The sequence below is a fragment of the Nyctibius grandis genome, chromosome 2 (assembly GCF_013368605.1).
Source record: "Nyctibius grandis isolate bNycGra1 chromosome 2, bNycGra1.pri, whole genome shotgun sequence".
Classification (NCBI taxonomy): domain Eukaryota; kingdom Metazoa; phylum Chordata; class Aves; order Nyctibiiformes; family Nyctibiidae; genus Nyctibius; species Nyctibius grandis.
Window position 1 is genome coordinate 31,443,277 of NC_090659.1, and position 22,656 is coordinate 31,465,932.

Sequence of the window (22,656 nt, forward strand, 5' to 3'; positions counted from 1 at the left end):
GCATTTTCTCACTATTCTAGAAATAAGGAGTGGAAAAGAGTCTGTCAGTGTGAATCCTTTATCAGACTTGCCTGTGTGGGTGTACCCACATCGTATGGTCTCACAATAGCCCTCTTTAGTTTGGATCAAGTCAGCCAATGGGACTCCTTTCTCCTGTGTCGGTCCCTTCATTGGTTTTGGTCAATGGCACATATTTACAACATCCAGAGACCTCCTGAACAATTCTCCTTTGGTACACGTGGTTTTTAAAGTACTTATCAACTTTTTCCCCAGTTTTATAAACCCAAATTAAATTTCTGCTGACTTTAAACAGATCTTTCTGACTCTTACTCACTCTTCCTTTTTCTTTCCTTTATGCGTAAGTTTATCTCCTACAAATATTAAAGTCCTGAGAGCCCAATGTTGCTCTGGCATCTCCAAACTGAAGTTCTGCTCATCTGTTTTTGCCAGTTCTGTAGCAAGTTTCAAGGACACCGACAAAGGTCATCGCTGCCTTGCCTTGCCTTGTCTTGTTGCATCTTGCAGGTTTTCAGCTTTCCTCAATTCTCTCTTTATTAGCTCCTCCCCATAATTGTTAGGCATTTACACCCACACACTTTCCTTAAGTCACGGCTTTCCTCTTCTTTGCGGACAAGTTAGACAAAAGAGACAAACAAAAAAAAAAAATGTAGGAAACTGCCTCCTGTCTTGTTCTCTAGATTTTTAGTTTTCCTGGATAATTTGCTTGCCACAGTCTTTCCTCTCTGGGCTCAGACTACTGCAAGGTTCAGAACTCTCGAAAAACACAGCTCAAATATATTCTAATTTTATACTCTTCAGGTCTTTTTGCCACTATCTCAAAGAAGTATGTGATGTGCCTCAAGTAAGAGTATTTACCTGCAATTTTTTTTTGTTTGTTTCAGAAACCTTCCTGAATTATACAGAATTTCCTTTTTGTATTTACTAAGAAAGTAATGTATATGCTGGCGAATAATAGTAAATCTCTTCATCAAAAGAATAATAATTTTGGTTGGTTTAATGTAAGCTGTTCATAAGTGTAATATGTACTGACAACCTTCAACACAGCTTCACCTAACAGATTCCCATTGCAAGTGAGCCCAAACAGGTGGCAACCCCCAATCAGTGCCTTGTTATCACTGAGCAGCTTTGATCTACCTACTGTATAATAAATGAGATTCTGCATTTTAATCATCTTGCTGCTTTCATATCACTTGTATTGCAGTCCTATTTTATTTCCAAAAACTCATCCTGACTTTGTTGATCTTTTTTTAAATTAGATTATTTTTGATCATTTATTTATTTCAACATACCTACCAATAGACAGATGATATACCAGCTGGAAGTTATTATGCTGTATACCCACCACTTCCCTATCCAGCTTTGTCCTATTCCTATGCCTGCAAAAGACAGAGCAATTTTTAATTTGTTTTTTTTTGTTTGTTTGGTTGGTTGGTTGGTTTGGTTTTTTTTTTTTTACTTTACACCATGTAAGAGGCTGACCAGATGATCCCTTTGGGTTAGGATATTGGCTGATGGAAAATTCATTTAGGGTTAAAGTCCCCTGGTTTCTACATGTACTCCTCACTCTACAACTGCATTATGCCCTTATGGTCCAGTAAAGACCAAAAATTTATTTTACCAATGAAATAAAAATGAAGGGTTCCTTACAAAGAGCAATCTCAATTCTGCTCTTACGTATACACACCCATCTAAGGTTGGTGCTGTAGTGTTTTTGGTAATTTTGTACTTATATTACTATTTAAATTCCCTATACTTAGTTGTGGTCAGTCTGATTATGTCAAGGCAAGGAGGATCAGATCAAACCATATCTATAAAAAAGGCCTTATTGAAACCAATAATATTTACACAATAAATGAACATATAAGAATAGTAGCACACAATAGTGTTGTATTGCTTATGTGTAGGTATTTTTTTCAGACAACGTGCTTCATCTTGAATTAACTGAAATCCAGTGCTAAATTTCTCATCAAATTATGTTATGTCAAACTTCGCACTTTATTAAATGTTGAGTTAGAACGAGGAAAACTATAGAACAGAAACTTAAATTGTTCTGTAAAGGGTATTTTAAATTATCCTCTTAATTGCAAATTACACAAAAAGACAAAGTAGAGAAAAATATAATTTCAGCATAATGACCTAGATCAAGAAAATAAGAACTGTCTTTTTCAGTGTTGGAGTTGGTGGCTGGAACTGATTTATATAAACTATGCCCATCTCGGAACAAGCAAACCCATGAAATTAAAAATCCATCAAATTGTTTTACGTGAGAGAATGGGACAGTCTGCCAATGTGAGAACAACCTGTACTCACTAAGGAATGCAGCCAAAATTTTGTTCGGAAGTAAAATTCAGCTCAGTATGTAGTACGTGACGCACTAAAAAGGTTAGAGGATTGTCATTGCACACTATTTTTTTGCAGTTTACATACGTGGCAAGATGCTGTAGTGTATGTGAATTCAGAGGAGTCCAAGTCCTACCTTTTACCAGTTTCTTATAGAAATTGCTACCTAAACCATTTCTTTGTATATAATGAAAATTTTTAGAAAGAAATGCCATGAGAGGCCAGCTGCTGTGCTGGTATGCATTGGAGGTGCTTCTTCAATTAGTTAACTGTCAAAAATTGGGACAGCTTACAAAGTTTTTGAATGGAAATAATAGTTGCTTTTCCTTACAAAATTTGACTGCTGCAAACTTTGGAAATTGCATATAGAGCATTCAGCACACTTTAAAAGAAATTATGATATGGCTGCTCTTCATTGATAGTGAGTTGGTTTTGTCAAATCAGTTGGTTTCTGGACAGAAAATCCACTAATTAAAAATAATTACTTTGATTACCAGCTGATTTCTTTGGTGGGCTTATCAAGAAGGCTTGAGGATCGAGCACAGCAGAGCACTTATGACTATATTTTACTGCATGGCTTTTAAATCACAAGGGTTTGAGCTGATCTAGAACTCTTCTGGTTCCCCCAATGTAGGGAGATGTTTTTGCCATTTGCTGTGATGGATTTATTCTGCAGGGACAGGCCCAACTGGTTTCGAAAAGATACTGCAGCAATTGGGCTGCAACAACTCCCACACTAGGTCAGACAATTTTAAACGAAAAAAAAATTTTTTATTTTATATATATATATATATATATGTAAATAAAATCATGCCTTAGGTCCACAGGAGCACTAAGTGGGAAGTAGAGGAGTACCATGGCCAGTCTGCTGTAGAGCGATCCAGCTCTCAGCAATAAGAACAAGAGTCACTGTGTGAAATTTGGCCCAAGAGACGACTATTATTCTCAGGGCAGACACACATAGCAGTGTAGGTGTAAGATAACGTGCCACTAGAAAGTCCAAGTAACCAAAATATTGTCGCATTTGGAGAGTTGATCTCTCTTGGCTATTTCATAGACTAAATCATTTCATTAAATGGCAGCATAGACATAGTCCCACTGGCCTTGTTTTCTCCAAATTACTAGCAAGTTTCATGCACAATGTTGACATGGAAATAACTATCAAAACCAGTCACTTTCTTCACCTCTGACCCAAAAGAGTGCACTATCATCACCAAATGATAATTTTCATTGCTTATAATCCCTTTTAAAATTTTAAAATAAATGTGAGCCTCAGTGAAGTGTTATGTTTACTATTAAAATTATCAGACAAATAATAAAAATATGGCACAAAGTAAAAAAAAAAAGATATTTATTTGGTTGGGGAATGGAAGACTTTTAATGATGTTACCTTACTCATGAACAAGAAATATGTTTCTTTTCTTTGATTCCTAAATTGTAATTCTTGGAATAAAGCCAAATGAATACTTGGTATGGCAAGCTGCTAAAAATAAAACTCTCCAAAGGTTTTAGTTCATTATTAAATACACTGATTTGATAAAACCGGTGGATTAGATGGGGTCTAATCCTTCACCTATTGCTTGGGCTCTATTTGGCAAAATTCTTAGTCTGTCAGCTTCTGCAAATCTTTGCAAAATTATTTTTATCCTTAATAAATTATTTGCTCCATTAGTTACCCTAAAAACAGAACAAATTGAGGGACATGGGTGGAAGGATAATAATTTGAGAAATAATGACTGCAGATTTTTAAGAATGATAAATGAGAGCAACTGCAGCAACAAAACTATGGAAAATTAACAAGAGAATCATTTCTGAATGCTGATAAAAAGTATAATGTCCATAAGCAAAAATAAGTTTCATTACTAAAGTACAAAAGTATTTAGACACCACATACCTTAACTCAATTTTTATTTAAAAGGTAAGGTTGAAGGTCTTTTTTTTATTTTTCCTTGGCTGATGCATATTAGTGTAAAGACAGTAACTGAAGTGGTGATAATTCTTTGCAAAATGGCATTTGGTTCTAAAGCTGACAACAAGCCAGAGCTATTGAGAGTAATTGAAGGAAAATTATTTACCTCAGGAGAAGAATGATAATTTAAAACAACACCACGTTTTCTTAATATGACAGACTGATTTTGTTATTATGGGATTAAGGATGAATGCTCAAACAGTTGTAATGTTTTCAGAGACAGGAGGTGTGAGTTTAGATGATCGTTCCTTCTAATTTTAAGGACGCTCAGCAAATCATCATCTACACAGTAGGCAATATATTGTCTATGTCTATTAAATTTATGACAGCATAAAATTCCAATTTGTGGACACTATTAAATAAACAAATGGTTTGGATCCTGTGCATGTTCTGCATTTGTAGTGTACTATGTAGATATAGAGAAATCTTGGTTGAATTTCGTACTTCTTTTTTTTCTTGAGAGGAAAATGCAAAATCTGTATGATGTTTCTTATGACTGATAATATAGAATTAGGTATTTTGAGCTTCTAAAATAATCTGGTATTCTGTGTCATGTGGTGAGGGAAATGATAAAGATGGGTAACTCTGCTTAGTCCTAGCAATAAGAATTTTCTCTTTAAGTCTGAACTATTTTAGAAAAGCTGAAGATGTTGATGTGATAGAATTGTAGGTTGACATTTCTGATAACGTATTCAAGGGAGTTAAGTGTAGCAGCAAGGGTCTAAGAATGTTTACATGGATCATCACCAAGGTTTAAATCCTTAATATTTTAGGGCTGTGTGGATTGTTCAGGATTTAGATTGTGCTTTTCAAAGCATCTTCTTAAAGATGAAGAAAATAGTTGCAAATACAAATTTGGAAATCATTTGATGAGTTCAATGTAAAAAATGCTCAGTATAGAAAAAAAATTTATTTTGGCTGATTTTGGGCTCCACACAATCATCATTGTCCTTAATTTAATAACGGACTACGATAGGTCCTAAAAGTCATCTGTGTACCTTTGGCCATAAATGTCAAGGCTCTTTGACTTGTGTAGACAAGGCATCTGTGATTTTCATTGCAAGTTTTTCATGGTGAATTTGGCTATGTTGCTAGAAAGGGAATCTTCATTTTGCAGGTATATTCTTTCACTAAGAGATTCCATTTTCTGTTTAATAACAGAGATCAGAGAACTAAATTAAGGTATGCTGGTAGAATTGCAAGCTATTTGAAGCCTTGTTGAGATGTACCGCGAGAGGTTTGGCTCAATGCAACTGTACGAAATACTGAAAGTATACCTAGACATTGAGTTCTATTAAATGCATTTCCATTATTAGATTTAGTTAAACATAAACTTTAAACTGTGCAATATAGTTTAGCGACTTTTTTTTTCTATCAGCTAGCATCCACGGGATTCTTTCCTTAATTAACTTCCAGCTCCTGTGCCAGAGACAGAAGGAGCTACACAAAGATACCTAAATGCAAAGTCTGGGAGGACGGCTTTGTTAAGAAGAACCATATTATAGTTAAGTAAATGGAAGGAGCAGAAGCTGTCTGGAATTATGCGAAGCACGTGCCAAAGCATAAATGCTTGAACTTGCCACAGGAGTCTTGAACGAAATCCTTTTTTTACACAGAACTAAGGAATAATTTTTATCTTACCTCAAAATTCCTTTGTATCCCTCTTTGCTGAAGTATTTAAGTGCTAACATACATTTAGATTCAATTAGATTTAGATTCAATTAGGATAAAATAATATCTGTGCCCTAGGACATGGCTCCATGGTAGCTGATAGTGATTCATCTGTCTCTGGAAGCACTAGTTAATGTAAGTATCTGTATGTCTATATTTGTTTTGAATAACTGTGTATATAAACACTAATTTTCACCCTTTGGTATGGACAAGATGAGACTATTGCCATTTGCCATTAAAGGGCACTGCCAGAGCTGTATGAACAATTGCCTCATTTTGTAGTCAAGTTAAAATACATATTTTCATAGAACATTGTTTTGAAGTGAAATAAAAAGTTTTGATTTCAGAAATGTCAGATGAGAAACTTTTCCTTTCCAGATATTTTTTTCTTACTGTTACCAAGTCTGACCTCAGTTTGGGAATAGTTGCACAACCCTAAACCTGAAGCTGCTTTTCTATGCAAATAAACCATGAGAAACGTCACCTGGATCAGATGGAATTACTGGTGAGGCTAGTTAGGTGTAGCTGCTCCCTCCTCCCATTAACTTCTCTAGGCTGGTTCCTTCCCCAAGTGTCGTACTGTGCTTTCCTCTGATTTCTGGATCCTCAACCAAGACATTTAGAAAGAGAGAGCAAAGCAATCATGCTGTGCAGGAAGACTAAGCTTTGCTTGTGTTACACCAGGGTATTGGGAGAAGCTAAAGACCCTTGTTTTGAAACTAAATCAACTCAATTTTGATTTAACAGGGAGGGAGAACCATCCCTTTCTCATATCAGGGCTCTGCGCGGCCCAATCTAGGGAAAAGGTTAGGATTAGACCTGAAATTTAGCATATTTGCTAAGGTCAACAACCTCGACATGTTTGGGAAGATGATTGAAAAACCTAGCATGTATATAAAAATAGGCAGGGCCTCTTCTTGTTACAATTATATATTACGATGTTATGTGTAGTATACTATAAACATTGGGGAAACAATACGGTAGTTATGACAGGTTCAAACTATATTTTAAAGCAACAAAAACTACAAGTTCTGTGAGAACACAGCAAAGCATCCATTGCTGAAATACAGACACCAAAAAATGAATGCATTAATTCAAAGGTGCAAATTTCACCTAGCTAGTGGTCTGATTGGGAACTTACCTGCCTATAGCTGTCATAAAATGCAATAGATTTCATTGTCCTCTTCTTTTACCACCTAAGTGCAGACTTACCATTGGAACATCCCAGTACATAATCTCCTAGCATGATCTAAGTGGCTTTTTTTCCCAAATGAATATTTTCTCTTCTAAGATAATATTTGCACAGGGACATTTCAAAAAAATGTCCTCAATGAAAGAAAAACTTTTTGGTATGTATGATATTAGTCATAAAAAAAGATTTGATAGCGTCAAAATACATATTTTATGGAATGCAAACAAAAAGTAAATTAGTAAATAAGGAAGGCATGCTTCTCTTTTAAGATCTGTGGAAGTCTTTGCAAGAGAGGGCTGCTTGTTAGGGGCCAGAAATGCATGGTGACCGGTAGCTAGCATCAGGTTTTCTGGGCCCTGAGTGAAGCAGGACTGCAAGATGCAGTTTCTTGCTATTGACATTTGTACATTGATAGGAAACAGTAGAGAAGTTAATGATTTGGGAAGCCAGCTTTTGTGTTTGCAACACATACTTTTATGCACAGAAAGGAAGATTTTGAGGTGAAAAGAAAGTCAGTGAGCAAGAGAGTTTATGAAATCCTGCTTATTTTAATCCCCCAGGAGGCAAAACAGTCATTTATTTCTAACTGGGCATGCAAAGAAAAGTAAGAAATGGAGTTTGCCTTCATTGTTTTGTTTAATTTACCCTTATTAGCCTGCATTTTTTCTCAACCTTACTCCCCAGAATGATAACCATTCATTTTGCCAATATGGATTCCTCAAACCAAGAATTTACTATGGTATAATTGTTATTTTTCAAGACTTATTTGTATATTGTAAAGATCAGCAAGCAGTTTTGCTTGACATAAGTTTTCTGCTGGTAGGTTTTAAGTCTTTTTTATAGGGTGGGGTTTTTTTTGTTAGCTTTCCAAAAGCCTTAGCTGAGAGGGTTTTTTAATAGTTATCCAGCATTTTGCCAGTATTTTGCTTTTTGATCTTCACATTCTTGGAACTATTCACACTCAAGTTCATCTCCATCCCAGAAGAGCAGTGGTTAGTCCTTTCTTAATTTTCTTTATTTCTTGTGGTTTGGTATGGAAGGGAGAAAAGAGCTTTTGGTATTTACAGGTCCTTTCCTGAAGAGCTCATAACCCTGGTGGAACCTGGATGTGCTATCCACCGCATCCAGCGATGCACGTAATCTTACTTAATCTCAGTCTCACTCTGCTCCTCTTTTCAGGGTCATACACCTGGCAGTAGACTGAATAAACACTCTGCTACTGCAGGTTGTCTAAATTGTCACTATCAACTTAAAAAATAAATGTAGCCTCTCCAAATCAGCCTTTCCAAGATTTCAACAGAATGAAATTCATACATATATCTAATATATCCAAAATGACAGGCAGCCTCTCATTCATCGTCTATCAACAGCATGCAATGCAGTGCGACATAAGGCACACACAGACTGCTCACGAGCCTCCGTGATACTCATCTCGTAGGGTGACTAAGATTTCAGTTTTAATCAGGTGTCTTTCCTGTAGTAAAAGCAGGTACAGCCCAAAGGAACGCAGAGGTTGTGACATTGTGCATTCGGCAGGAACAGACATACTCCTGTCACACGTGCTGTGTACCAATACTTTTCATGCTGTGCACTAAATTGCTGCAAGCTCTGTAATATTTACTGCAGAATTAGTTTTATTTAAAAAAGAAAAAAAAAGATAATAAGGATTCCTCTTCCGACTCTGTCTGTTCCAAGAGCATCTCAGTGAAACATGTCAGGTAAATTCTTGTGAGCTCTGCTTGCTGGTTACACGGCTGCCTTACAGTGCGGAGCATGAGCCGTGTGTAAGAAGCAGTACCTGCTAATCTCCCCTCATACAGGACACAGATTGGGTTTGCCTCTAGATGGAAGGTGGTATGCTCCCTGCCCGACTCTCCCATGGTCGAGTAACTGATTATAAGTATACAGAGCTATGAATGTTTTAGTAGGTCCTTAATTTACAGTGCAACGCTGGGGAAAATGAATGCTGAATTTCACAACTATTTTCTTTCTTCATTGCATTTACAGCATTTTAATGTGCTTCCAGTGGTAATGTGCAAACAGCCTAAAACCAAGCCCAAACAGCAGCATCCAAACCAGTGTTCTCTTCTTGGCTCTTCTGAGAGCGCTATCAACAAATACTGAAAAAATCCTGGAGGTGTCAGCCCTTGGAGCGTATTTAAGACAGATGATCCAGGAAAGTGTCATTGTGCCATCCCAAGTGATTCTTAGTATTTATTTACATCTAGAAAAAGAAAATAGACTCAAACAGCATAACGGATTAGCCAGCCCGACACAGGGCACCCCAACATGCAAGTCAAGCGCTTGCTAATCCACTATCCCAGATAACCGAGAAATAGTAAAGCCACACTTACAAGGAGGACTAAAGGCTTCACAGAAGTATGGAAGCAAGACTTAGTTAATAGGAAAATGTTGTATCTTCACTTTCAATGACAGTAAAACTGACGAAATTACTCTTTAGTTTTCTAACTCGTAAAGTGCTAAACTTACAAGCAAACTTGTACACTTACTGTCTGCCCTACTAAGAGGTTTTAGGCAGGGCCCTCCCCATTTCTGTGTTTAGGTTTCCGTATCTGTCTGTAACATGGAGCAGTGATGCTGATCTCCTTCATGAAACCTATGAAGATTTATACTGAAATGATATTATTTAAAAATCAGTTATTTTACCTTCATTTTATTATTTTTAATGTGTGTATGTCTGTGGCTATTTCCTCACAGAAAAGGGACAAAATTCTGAGAAGAACATACTAAAATTGAAAAATCAGGCTTCTCAAATGCATAGATTCCAGTAACCATTTGGACAGCAAGCAATGCTACCTGAAAATCCACTTAATCTTTTTTTTTTTTTTTTTTTCTGAAAGAGTTTTGGGGTAATAAGCCAATCTCTAATTATTACCCCTCATTTATTAGGGGGCTGTGATTTCCCCTTAAGCACCTGGTGTTGTTAAATGTTGAAGAGACAGATACCTTGATTAGATATAGTCCAGGACAAACCTACAATATAAAAGAAAAAAAAAACTGTTCTCTTTCTGATTAAGGTCTCTGTGTGGGTGCACAAATTGACTGAATATCCCTTGCATAAGGAAAGCACCACAGGGAATTAAAATTCTGCTTACTCTGTAATTGTGTTTTATTTTCTACAGGAAGACAACTGTCTTTTATCAAAAAAATAGCTTAAAATTAAGCATGGCATAAAGATTGGCTTCAGTTACAAATGCCAAAGACAGTAACCATATACACTGAAAAAAAAAAATATATATTTTTGTAATAAATTCTGAGTAGTCTAAAAATAGTTTGGAGTAAAAGCGGTATTACTTTTGTACATTATACAGCAAAAGTATAATTTAGAGGTCAATCAAACAGCTAAAAGCTTCTGTGAATTTGGAGCCAACAATCAGAACTACATTAAATAGATTTTTTTTTTTTATAAAATCAAATTATAAAGTCAATAGGCCTTAATCCCTTAATCCCTCAACATTCTTGTTTTCCCCTGGATGTTCCTGAGTGGGTAATAGTTTGATTTGGGAGATCAAAGGGTTAATTTGCTTTTCAATTGAGGAATGACTCAGAGTTCCCCTTTATTGTTTAAAAAAAAAATAAAAAGTGGTGTGTGGGTGTAAGGTAGGGAAAAAAAAGCCAAGAAAATGGATTCACTAATTGGGGTTTTCACCTGCTGTGAGTCTAATTGAATACAATGCTTTATTTGTAACTCAAGGAGAAAGAAGATTATGCAAAGTATGAGAAATTCAGGCTGGTTTTTAAATTCTTATTACTTGGCACTATTGTATGGGAAAGACCAACGTGATCATAGCAGCATCAAGCTTCTGTTAAGGCAGCCCAGGAAACTCTAGAAACAGTAAAAACTGAAGGAATGTGTAGCGGCGGTATCAGTACTAGATACTTCTTGAAGGAAAACAAACCTCTTTTGGCGTGAAACAGTAGACTTCTGGCTTACGCCGAGTCCCCTTTTGTATAACGCAGGCAGCTGCTCTCTCCTTGTAATAGACTGTGAGGTTCCTCTCGAGTAATATGCTAAACATCCTGTTTTAAAGACTTAAAGAGAGATGTCTCACTTCTTAAATCTTAGCTAAAGATGGGAAAAGATGAGGTGGTTGTAACACAATTGACAGCTTTCAGCCTGTTCATTCACCTCAAAACTAAGCTGACATAGCAATTGATCTAATACCAGGTCCACTGAAGTAAATGGAAAATTCTCAGAGAGTCCAATAAGCTTTAATGTAGTGATTTATGTTTATACAAAAATGAATCCTCTTTTCTTTGCATGTTGGGGTAGTGTTGTAGATCACAGGTAACTGAAAACTGTGAATGAGACCTTTTAGAACAAATTAAAATGTCTAGAAACGATGAGAATTTAACAGTTAGTTCCACTGGGCTTTATGTTTGCATTTGGGGGCCTGAGGGGTTGAACCTTGAGCATCTTACACTTTTAATGATTCTCAAAAAAAACATGAGGGCTTTCCTTGAGCTGCTTGTTGAGCTTTTCCTACAAGCAGATAACCCAGCTATCTGGAGCCTTAAAGGGGAGCCCTAAATATCCTGGTACTTAGGATAAAAACCAGCAAGTTCAGTGCTTACCAACATCTATGGAAAGCAGTCTATGGGATATACTTGTGGTATAGAAACTATGGGCGAGATGAATTTTCCATGCTTCTAGGCCTGTATCTTCCCAGTGTAAAAACAGGGACTTCTTTTGTACATTTGAAAGGTGCCCTTTTTTGGGTGGCTTTACCAAGAAAGCACAGTCTGTAAGGCTTGGAAAACTACTGAGTTGCATGAAGGACTCGGTTCTCCATGCAGCATTATTTTAATGAATAAGGGACGTAGACGTAGAGCTTGCATGAGAGCAGACTGGCTGCACTGATTTGAAATGCTTGTGACACTAAAAGGAGGTTGTGAGCTTTTATTTGTGTACTGAATATTAAGTAGGAATTAATACAAAGAAACATTGCGACAGTTACTCAGCATGAGCAGAACTATTTCTTCTGCTCTGAAAATTCCGGGAGAGAAGCTCGTCCTTCCCAGGGAGGCCAGGGCAAGCCCTTAGAAATAAAATTACCTGATTTCACTCACAAATAAACCACTCGACATTCTGAGTGCCGAAATTAACAGCTGCGAAGCTAAAAGCCGCGTTAAGGCCCATTTCAAATCCGTCCCAGCTTCGGTGCATATTTTAATTAAGTTTTACTTCCCAGGTCCCCGCTGAAAGCGAACCGCTTTGCCAGCCTCTGAGGGCGCCCATCTCCCCGGCGGCCCGAGGGAGCGCAAAGAACCCCCACCCCCCAAAAAATGTAGTCCAGGGAAGCCCCCAGGGCCGCCGCATCCCACCGCCAGAAGAGACGCGACAGCGGAGGTGAAGGCAGGGAAGGGGGCGCGATGCCCTCACACGCCCCGCAGCCGAGCTGATGACCTGGGGGGGAGGCGGGCGGTCTCCGGGGGTGCTCGGGGTGCGCCCCGCGGAGCCGGCACCGGGGCAGGGCGGGGCGGGGCGGGGCGGGGGAGCACCGCCTCCTCCCTCCCTCCCCACCTCCCTCCCGCCTCCCGGCGGGGCGGCCGCAGCGGCGCTCGGAGGCGGTGGGGCTGTGCTGTGCTGGGCGGTCGCGCCGTTCCTGCCTGCGCCGTGCCGCGCCGCGCCGCGCCGTGCCGCCGAGCAGTCGCCGCCATGAGGGAGCAGCTGAAGGGGTGAGGGGGGCACGGGGCGGCAGGTGCCGGCGGGGCGGGGCGGGGATGGGGGCTCGCAGGTGTTTCGGCTGGGTGCCCGTAACCATCCCGCGCTCTGTGGTAGGCGGCGAGCAGCGTGGCTGCGACCGTCGTCTCCGTGGACCGTAGCGGGGAGCGGCCGCACCTTTCGGTTATCGCACTGAAAAGGTCAGCTCGCTGCCGGATTTCTTCTGGTAGCTTGAAAGGGCGTTTAGGGTCAGCCGCCTTTCCCCTCTCACGAGGCCGTAGTTTCGCGCTGGCTGTGCGGGGTTGGAACACGCCGGGCGCGACGATGAGAGGTCGCGCCACAGCAGTAGCGTGGTGTACCTGTGCGGGGGTGGGCGGGCGGGTAGGGGAGAGCCTGGGGTCGGGCCGGGACGCCGTGGGTGTGCCGGAGGGGCGCCCGAAGGGATGCGAATTGGCTCTTTTCGATATTCCTCGGGTTTTCAGGGGTAGCGCAGTGCTGTAAAACGCCACCTGTGTAGCACACGGCGTGTGTCACAACTTGGTTCGGGAGTGAACTTGGATAGAATTCCTGAAAACAAACGTGCTTTAGAGGTGTATTACTTTTCCCAGTAATTTCATGCTTAGAAATAATCTTTCAAGTTCATAGGCAGAAGAAGCCGGGAGGGGATTCCCTCTGGGCTATTGCATTTTAAGTGCTGTATTTCTTGTTGTTACGTGGTACGTTATATTGTCTTTTAATACCTTTTGTAAAACACGGTGCAGCCTGGGACAGCAGCAGTGTCCCCAGCCCTCACCTTAACCTGAAGCTGGGCTGAGAAGTGGTTTTTGCAGGCATATGTGTACAGAGCTGAGGAAATAAGAGACGTGATTGCATGTAGGATCTTTGACCTTATAGCACTAGGGAATTGTTTGAGGCTGGATTTGACAAGACCCTGCAGTGAAATTGCTTTGGCAGAAGTGGAGAGGATAGGCTTTGAAAAGCAAATAGATCAGTGGAGAGTAACAGCTGAGGGGGGGGGGGGGCGCAGGCTCACCGAGCCTTCGCCGCTGAGCAGGAATCTTTGCCCGTGACAGAGCGTACAAAATAAATGTTTAACATCAAGGAGAGAAAAGAGAGTTACTATTAAGTGCTTGGCACTTGATATTTGCCCTTCTCTTGCTGTTCAGTTCCAGTATTGGCAAGAAACTTTAATGTGTATCGGTGCCTGCCCTCAGCAGTCTGATAAATCTCGCAATAAACCACGCTAAAGTCAAATTCCTGCTGAAAAGATACTGATCCTTGGCTTAAACAGCAATAATCTCTGCACAGAACAGTAGTCTGTAGATATACAGATGAAGACAGTAGTCCTTTGTAAAGCACGAAGGAGTGCCTTTTTACATCACTAATACTTTCCATAGCAGTAACTTGTTTTACCTAAGGAATTAATAAAACACTGTAAAAAGACAACTGTTGAGTCTTCCTTGCGATCACTGTCATCTACTGTTGAAAATATTTTTCTTTTAAATGAGCAGTAGTGTCTATTCATACGAACAGTTTCAGTTGCATTAAGTTAGTTTAGTAAAATTCAAACAACTCTACCATGTTTATTTTTGGCTTTTTGACAACAGTCATAAGGTGGTTGGAATAACATTCATTTTAAAGCCAAAAGGTGAGAGGTACTATATACTGTGTTATTTGAAAATGGATCAGTTCAGTGCTTTGTAAAATATTACTTTAATTTCAGCTTTTTTATAAGTGTATGTAACTATTTATTTATTGCTACCTGAGAGAATTTCTTATTCTATGCACCTCTAGTTCATGTCGCATTTTCTAATGAAGGGTGAGGGGAGAAGCGCAGCAGAACTAGCTTTGGTATCACCAATGAAGAGAGATGTAAGAGTTTAAAAAGGACTCTGCAGTTGCAACCTAAAATTCTAGACTGTAGAGCTGAGCAGTGAATACACATGAGACTGAATGCTAGATATATATTTAAAAAAAAAAAGGGAGAAGGAGGGCAATCAAGAACAGTTAAAAGGTTTGCGAATGTTTCCGTGTGGTTTCGGTGTGGTTTATGCAGGAATGTTTGGGGGGGGGAATTTGTGCAGGAATTTGGGTGGGGGGGAGCATTGCTTTCCACTCCTCCTGCTGCTGGTGTTGCTCAGAAGTAATATAAAAAGAAGGAACATAAAATAACTATATTTTGTCCAAACTCTTCAAGTTATAACAAGGGAACTGTAATTCAGCTAGTGTGTCAGTTAGGATAGCATCTCTTGATTTCAGGTTTTCAATCCTGTGTGTTATTGGCTCTGCTGACAGCGATGAGAGACAAATCTCTCTGCTGTTGGCAGGAACAGAGGAGTTCACACAGGCATAGTGTGACAGAATTCCCCACATAAAAACTAACCTTGCTAATATAATATAATCATCCTTTAATGAAGTGGTCCTGCTGTTCCCAAAGGATGTATTAAGTGAAGACTATGCTTTCATCCCACCAAATTACCAGTGTATTTAGCGTGCCAGTCACACCAGCGCCTGGGTGTCACCATGATCCATTGCTGCTCTTCTCCTTTTCAGGCATAGTTTTAATTTCCTTTCCACCTTTGCAGCTTAAGTCAGGTGAGAAAGAGGAAAATACACCACCTGAGCCCACTTATATTTTTATTTGTTGCAAAATGTCCGTGATTTAAAAGCTAGTGATCAATTTAGTTGACCTAAATGTAGAGCCAAATTGAAAAATGCATCCTCTGAGCATGTGTGATATTGCAAAACTACTGGCTGCGTGCATTGATGCCTTTTGATGTTGGTGGTTCGTCGGAAAAGCATCTTGAGTACTTACTTCTGCCCATATTCTCACCCTGCTTTAGCTACTGCTAGTCAAGGGGACTTGCACTACCCTTTCCATCTCTTTCTGACTTGCCAGCTGTAAATGGCCTTGTTCACTGGAGTTTGAAACTCTGGCAAACGCTTTGCTGCAGATCTATTAGCTACAGCGTTCCCAAGTGTGGTTGAGGCTAACTGAAACTGCTGAGCTGGCATTTCGCTTCAGACGGTGCTCACAATGAGGGTATACACACAAATCCTTCCCTGCTGGTCCAACCCCAAAGCTCACAATTAAATGGCCTTTGAAAATGGCAAAGAGGCTTATGAAGAATAGCCTCGATGGAATCTAACCTTTCCTGGAGCTGCCCTTCTGTGCAGAATCGGCGATAACTTTCTGAGCTGAAAACGATCAGTTAAGAGGCAAACGCCTTTAGCTGGAGCGCAATAGCTGCAGCCTTCTTGTGTTCTGCATGTCAAGTACCAGCAAAATCTGCCCGGGCTCCGTACGGGCACTCAACCTCTGCAGAAATCACAGCAACCGAGGTTCAGTTCCCTTTAAAACCTTTGCTTTTTCTGACAAGAGTGAAGAGGTGTGCCGGCGGCTTGCCGGTCCGTCGCTGGGGCTGGTGCAGGGTGCGAGGTTGAGTGATGTGTGCTGCGTTGCTGGGGGTGGCTGTATCAGCTGGGCGCAGGGCACTCTGCCCCTCGGGTGGTCACCACTGGGAAGGTGGCAGGGCAGGAGTCAGGGTCTCTGCTGCCTTGGCTTTTGTAGCCTAAAGGAAGGGGTATTTCTTCCAAATCGTAACGACTTTATAAATAAAGCCAAAGGAGGGGAAAAGAGGGGAAATGCACGCTACCCTGCAAATTCAGTCTTAGTCACTTGCAGATGGAAGTGAATAAATAATTCCTTACAAAATCTACATCTCCAAGGGAATTAATCTCATACCATGAAAGAAAAGCACACCGAGTAGTGGTTTGGGGTTACTGGTATTAAAAATATCTGAAAACAATTGGAGTTCAATGGTTTGCTCCCCCTGTTCTTTGGCAGTGGAAATTCTATTTTACAAGATCTTAGGAAAATCAGTTATGTATTTTTCAGGAAGATTAGTAAATGCCATAAATTTAAAGCATACACACTAAATTCACTGATATATAGTTAGGCCTTACCATAAAAAATGAAAATAATCAATAAATTCCTCATCTATTTAATGATGATTAGTGATTAACCATAATAGTTTCCCACATCTTAAGATGATCCTTTTGTTATCTGTCCAACACAGGCATGGGATTCCACAATCCTATATAGATACGCCTTTGCCAGACATCCTATGACTTTTAAATATTTTAATGGGGAATCAGTGCCTTTGAAGGCTACCAGGTTAATGGCTATGGAGTGTGGAGTGGTCTGGTTTATCTATAGAACAATCTGGGGCTGCCAAACTAATTTCATAGGGAAAGTCAGGCAGATTATTTTCAGAGGTTTCTCATAACTTTGTGCATAAGTTATTTTTCTCATTTTTACTACATGATTTGGCATACAAACCATGTTACAGTTGCTGTTCAAGTATCCTCCACTTCTGGGGCTACCTGCCCGCGGGGAAGCAAACCAGGTGGTCAGACTCATGCCTGGGAACTGTTGATCTGGGACTGGACGTTGAGCGCTAACAAACAGCGGTCACAGGTCTATGGGTTTGAGCGTTTATTTGGGTCTGCAGTCCGTTCACCCTGAACCGTGGCATCTGTGGCTACAGGGTTCTTCTGTGATGAGTACGCACCCTTCCTCTTTCCTTTGGCTGCCATTGTGTAAGCAGAGGCTTCTGGTAGCCAAGTTTTTTAGGGCACTCAATGTGTAAACTAAACCGTTTCTGGTTTTCTTCAAAAATGCACTTTAATACCTGAGTATGGTAAAAGCTGCTGGTGCTACGTTCTCTCTGAAGAACCTGCCCATCACCAAGTGTGGTAGGAAATTCAGGAGCTTCGGTGCAGGTGCCTCAGATCTGCAGGTTTTCACTTGAAGCTACCCAGTCTCTGCATTTAAAAAAAAAACAGACCAGGCCCAGATTTCTGAATGTGATTGCAGCCATCTCCCTTTGCACAACTCATTTTTTACCACAGCAAAGAACAAGACTGCTTTTGCTCTTCCAGTGTCCTCCTCCCTCTTTCAGTGCCTTTAGCCACCACAGGAATTGGGAAGGGGAGGGGATGCTGAGGTTGATGAGACAAGGCTTGTTTAAAATGCTGTGCTCAACTAGGGCAGTGCTATGGCAGCATTTTTTCCTTATGTTTATTGCTTATGATCCCTTCCATTCTTCCCTGCAGTAGGAGAGCGAAATCAGGAAATATTACATACAGTAACTACTGAATATATAGAGGTTACTGGGCCAGTAAAGTATTCGTGTGGATTAAGTAAATAGCCTGTCTTTCAAGACCAAAATTAAATCATACTAAGAAAAACACGTCACAATTTCACGTTTTTTTCCTTGAGTAGTGATGGTGTTGGAGTGCTGCGTTGGAAATTTTACCCCTTCTTAGCCTATGAAAGGCTAGAGGTATACTTGGGAACATCGCTGCCTCAAAAAGAGAGCTCAAGGGACTATTTGTTCTCTAAACCACCCTCGCTGTATCAGTCTTCCATTGCACAGCTGGGTGTACAGGTGCGTCCAGCCCACTGGCTGGGTTGTGGTTTAGTCTCTTGGAGCTGGAAGGTGTGTGCTCCAAGAGCTCCACAGCGCTGTGGATCAGGTCCTGCTCTCCTGCATATTTTCTCCTGAATGATGTGTGCGTATGGAACCAGGATGTCCACTTTTTAAGTACAGGAGTTGTAGATGTGATTGCTAGCAACTGTGTGCTACAGATGCTTTCCAGTATTTTTTTTTATGAATACTCATGGTTTTCTTTTAATGTAGCTGAATTGTGTGTGTGACCAAGACTTCATTGGCTATAGGATAGATAAGGAGAATTTTCTTTCAAGTTCTCTACGTTAATGGAAACATGATCGCACTAGCTATGTTGTCATTAAAAAAAAATCATAAAATGTGTAACCTTAGGAAACACGAGTTGCTACTACACCCGCTAACACTTTATTTTGTTGGCTTTCTCACGCTGCACGTCTTTTGGCAACATGTTTGTGTTGCAAAGCTGAAAACTGCTAGCCTCAATGCAGAGACCGTCCAATTGACATTCTAGTCATATCGCAGCGTTTCCTAACCCCACTTTAGCTGTTCCCTGCCTTCCCAACAGCTCTGCCACCTGACACTGGGCAGGGACCTCCGGGGCAGGGGAAAGGGCCTGGGAGTCCCAGGGAACAAGAGGGGCAGCAACAGTCTTCGCTAAAAGAGACCAGCAATGTGAGGGGTGCAGTGCATTGGCCTGAAGAGTGGTGTAAGCTGGTGGTGGGTCAGTGGGATGTTGCATGGGGATTTTAGTGCAGATGTTTGGACCAAAAGGAAGGGTTGCAGCCACTGCATTGGGTGGCTCTTACCTACCACAGGGGAAAGAGCACATAGGGTAAAGCAGACCAAAAATACCGTGGATCTCAGTATCTGGTCAGAATTTCCATAAACGCTTTAAGAACTAAGCCCTCTTAAATGTGTGGCCCCAATTTTGGAGGAACTGGAGAACAATCCGTATGAAACAAAGACTTTTTAAGACTTGGTTGGTGTGCTTACAAATTCCCCAAAACGTTATGGCATATCTGAATATTTGCTGTCTTTTCAGTCAGCCCTACTTTTAATTTTGTTTCTTAAGCCCATGCCTAAATAAAGCACTCCGAGTTAATGTCTCATGTCGAAATAAGACAAGCCTGCTGCTGCCGAGACCCCCTGCCAGAGCAGCTCAGGCTGCTGGCGGTGGTGTGGCACCGTGCTCTGATGTGCAACCTGGATCACTCGCTGTGCGATGGAGAGAGAAATTTTACTGTGCTAACTTTCATGTTTTGTATTGTAGCCATGAGACGCAAACGACCTGCTGGGATCATCCCAAGATGACTGAGCTTTACCAGTCTTTAGGTAAGACACCTCTACCAGTTGTTTGTTCTTTTTTTTAATCAAATGAATTTTTAAGGCAAAGATTTCCAGAAGTAGTAAAAAACAAAATTAAGCAAAAGTGAGAGGCAGTGCTTTTATCAAGGTTAAAATTTTCTGCAAGGGAAATATGTGAGGCATAATAACACATTTCAAACATGCAGTGGAAAAAATAATATTTCAATTAGCGCGTTTGGAATGTGTGCTGGGTTTACGAAGTAATTTGGGTGCATTGTTGCAAACTCTTACTGAGAGACTGGGACAGAAATTAAAAAAAAAAATCCTGAATCTTTTTGCTGTCTAATCTGTTTTACAAAAGGCAGATGAAAAAATCAAACCAAGCTGCTGTTAATGTTGACTTTTGGATGGTGGGAAGCCAATTGAAGCAATTTGCCAAACTGCGTTACCACTGCTTTATTTTTAAAGCACTTTCAACACTTGGAAGGCATGGCAGCTGTCATGATGTCATTTTGAATACCCAAATTGCATGCTTATTATGACTTCAGATGTGCCTCTCTGGTGGAGGCTTTTTTTTTATTTTTTAGCAGCTTTGGATTTTATTAACAGAAGCACATCTATGAGATAAAATAGGTCAGTCCATGCTCTAGTATAAGCTGCTTGGCAGACCATTTAATAGCTAACTCTTTGCCTTTAATGGTTCTCTTAATAAATAACAGAGGATATAATAAAAGTCAAGCTATTTCTCTAAAAGAAATATCAGTGAATATTCTGTATTCATAAAGGAGGTTATGTCTGTGCAGCACACGTACATAAACCGGCTTTAAACAAGCCAGCTTGAGCGCTGAGGCAGTTAAATCTAGCATTCAGCACAGGCTTATTTACCGTGGTGAAAAATAGCTTAAATTATCTCCTGCTAAACTCTAGTTTAGCTGCTGAAAACAGTCTAATTATGCCAGCATAATCTATTTCAGGTATCTGTATGGTGCTCTGCAGTTAAAGGCATACTAAAAATATTTTACAAAGTGATATGATAAAATGGAATGAAACAATGTGAAGATTTTTTCCTTATAGTATTAGCACTGTGGCAGCAATTTGTTTTAAAATTAACCAGAATACAGCTGAGTATGTCAAAAAGGGTTATAAGATGTATAAGCTGAGGCTAACCAAACACAAAAGCAGACAAGTATTGACTTGCCATTTAATTATAACGTATTGCCCTGTTTGTCTCCTTTATATTTCTGCTCTTAAAGTGAATGGTTTAAAAGATTCAGGACAAATAGTAATTGCACATGCAGACATCCCTTTAATACGGGCAGATCTTCAAACAGTTGCCTGTTAATTGAACTGCAGTCTAACTCTGCAGCCTTCTTTGATCCAGAGATTGCGCGATATTTCTGATACTTCAGGTCAGACCTGAAGTTGTGTTGCAACTGCTTTTCTTCTGGTATTTTCCTGTTTCAGCTAAAATATCAAGAAGTGAAGAGGTAACTATATATAAGGGAGAAAAGCGTCCTGATGGGTTCAGGTCAACAGTTCAAAAGATGTGTGACTGCTGCAGTCAGTTTGCATTTAGTTTAACGGAGTTTTATCACTATGAGTAACGCCCAAATGTTAAGAGTTTAAGATATCCTTATTTCTTACTGCATAAAGAAGGAATATGTTTATAGGCAGATTTTGTTTCTTTTTCTTATAAAATCCTGCTGTTTTCCTTTTCAGGAGCAAGGAATGTCCAAAAGGGCAGTACTCTTTCTGGCTAGTTTTATTTCTTTCGAGGTTGAGACCAACTGCTCATTAATATGGAAGCGATGCTGATTTTAGCAAAGGATGCATAATGTCTATTTTTATTAGTAAACTTAGGTGTTCGTATATGTGTACAAAAGGGATTAGACAAGGTGGTTCTTTATGCAGTGCCACATAGGGTGAAGCTTTGATAAAAGTGCTACTGAATAACCTACCAGTTCATTTTATTTTTGAATGGAGTGTATTCATCATTGCCTAACTCTCGTACAAATTGCATAATACAAGCATAACCCGTTTAGTCTTGAACAGAACCCTTGATGTATTTTCAGTGCTTTGCTCTGCCTCAGGTCAAAATGGTAATAACGGGATGTTGGAAGTATTTTCAGACTGTTTAGCAATATTTTATCTGAGAAGATATTATTAAAGTCGATTTTGTGTTGCATACTCATTAGATCCTATTATTTTTCCCCATGTTAGGATCCAAATGTTGCTTCTCATTCATATGAAGAAGCTAGTAAAGAGTTTAGTATGTATGCGTTTTAAAAATCTGGTAGAAAACATGAATTCTGCAGTCCAGGTAAATGCAAAAAAGTGCGACCAAGCACATCAATGCTGTCAAAGAGTTTTCATTTCCATTTTCCAACTCCTACACTTAGCCTGTAGGCAATAATAGAGCTATGTGATGTAGCTCAAACTTATCGGCTCAGCTTTCTGTCTTTAGAAGTTTGGGTATTTATAAAAATGAAGCTAAACTTCTTGGGAGCATTATTTGGTACTAATAAAAGAAGGTTAGGAATATGCTGCATACACTTTTGTACCTGATCAGATTGTTGGTCCAGGAAGCCCTGTGTCCTGTCTTCAATAGGGACTGCATCAGGGAAAGCAGAGAGAACCCACAGGACAAAATTGCAAAATAACCTGCCCATGAGGGAAGTATTCTCAGATTCTCTTTGAGCTCGTTTGTTGAAACATGGCCATTTATAAAGATACTAGTAATAACAGTAAAATATTTGATTTGAAATTTAATATGTGTATCAGAAATTTCGAACTAATTGTTCTTTTAACAGAAGCTTTTACTTTTAAGATACTAAAGTGCTTGCTCTGGACTGCTATTCTTTATTATTTAAACAACATAGCAATTTTATCCATTTTAATGAAGCATCTATTCCTGACTCAAGTTGGGCAGTTTTCACTCTTCATTCAAAGTTATGGCTACTTAAAGGTACATAATAAACTGTTGATATTAAATGACTTG

At 39.8% G+C, this 22,656-nt stretch overlaps 1 protein-coding gene across 1 annotated transcript in view; it reads left to right on the forward strand.

Moving 5' to 3' along the window:
- The window catches only part of DMD (dystrophin), a 1,374,504-nt gene that overhangs the window by 1,277,234 nt on the left and 74,614 nt on the right, over positions 1-22,656 (forward strand). The window contains 1 exon segment of the mRNA XM_068422827.1: positions 19,624-19,685. Within this exon segment, the coding sequence (XP_068278928.1) occupies positions 19,624-19,685 (62 nt within the window).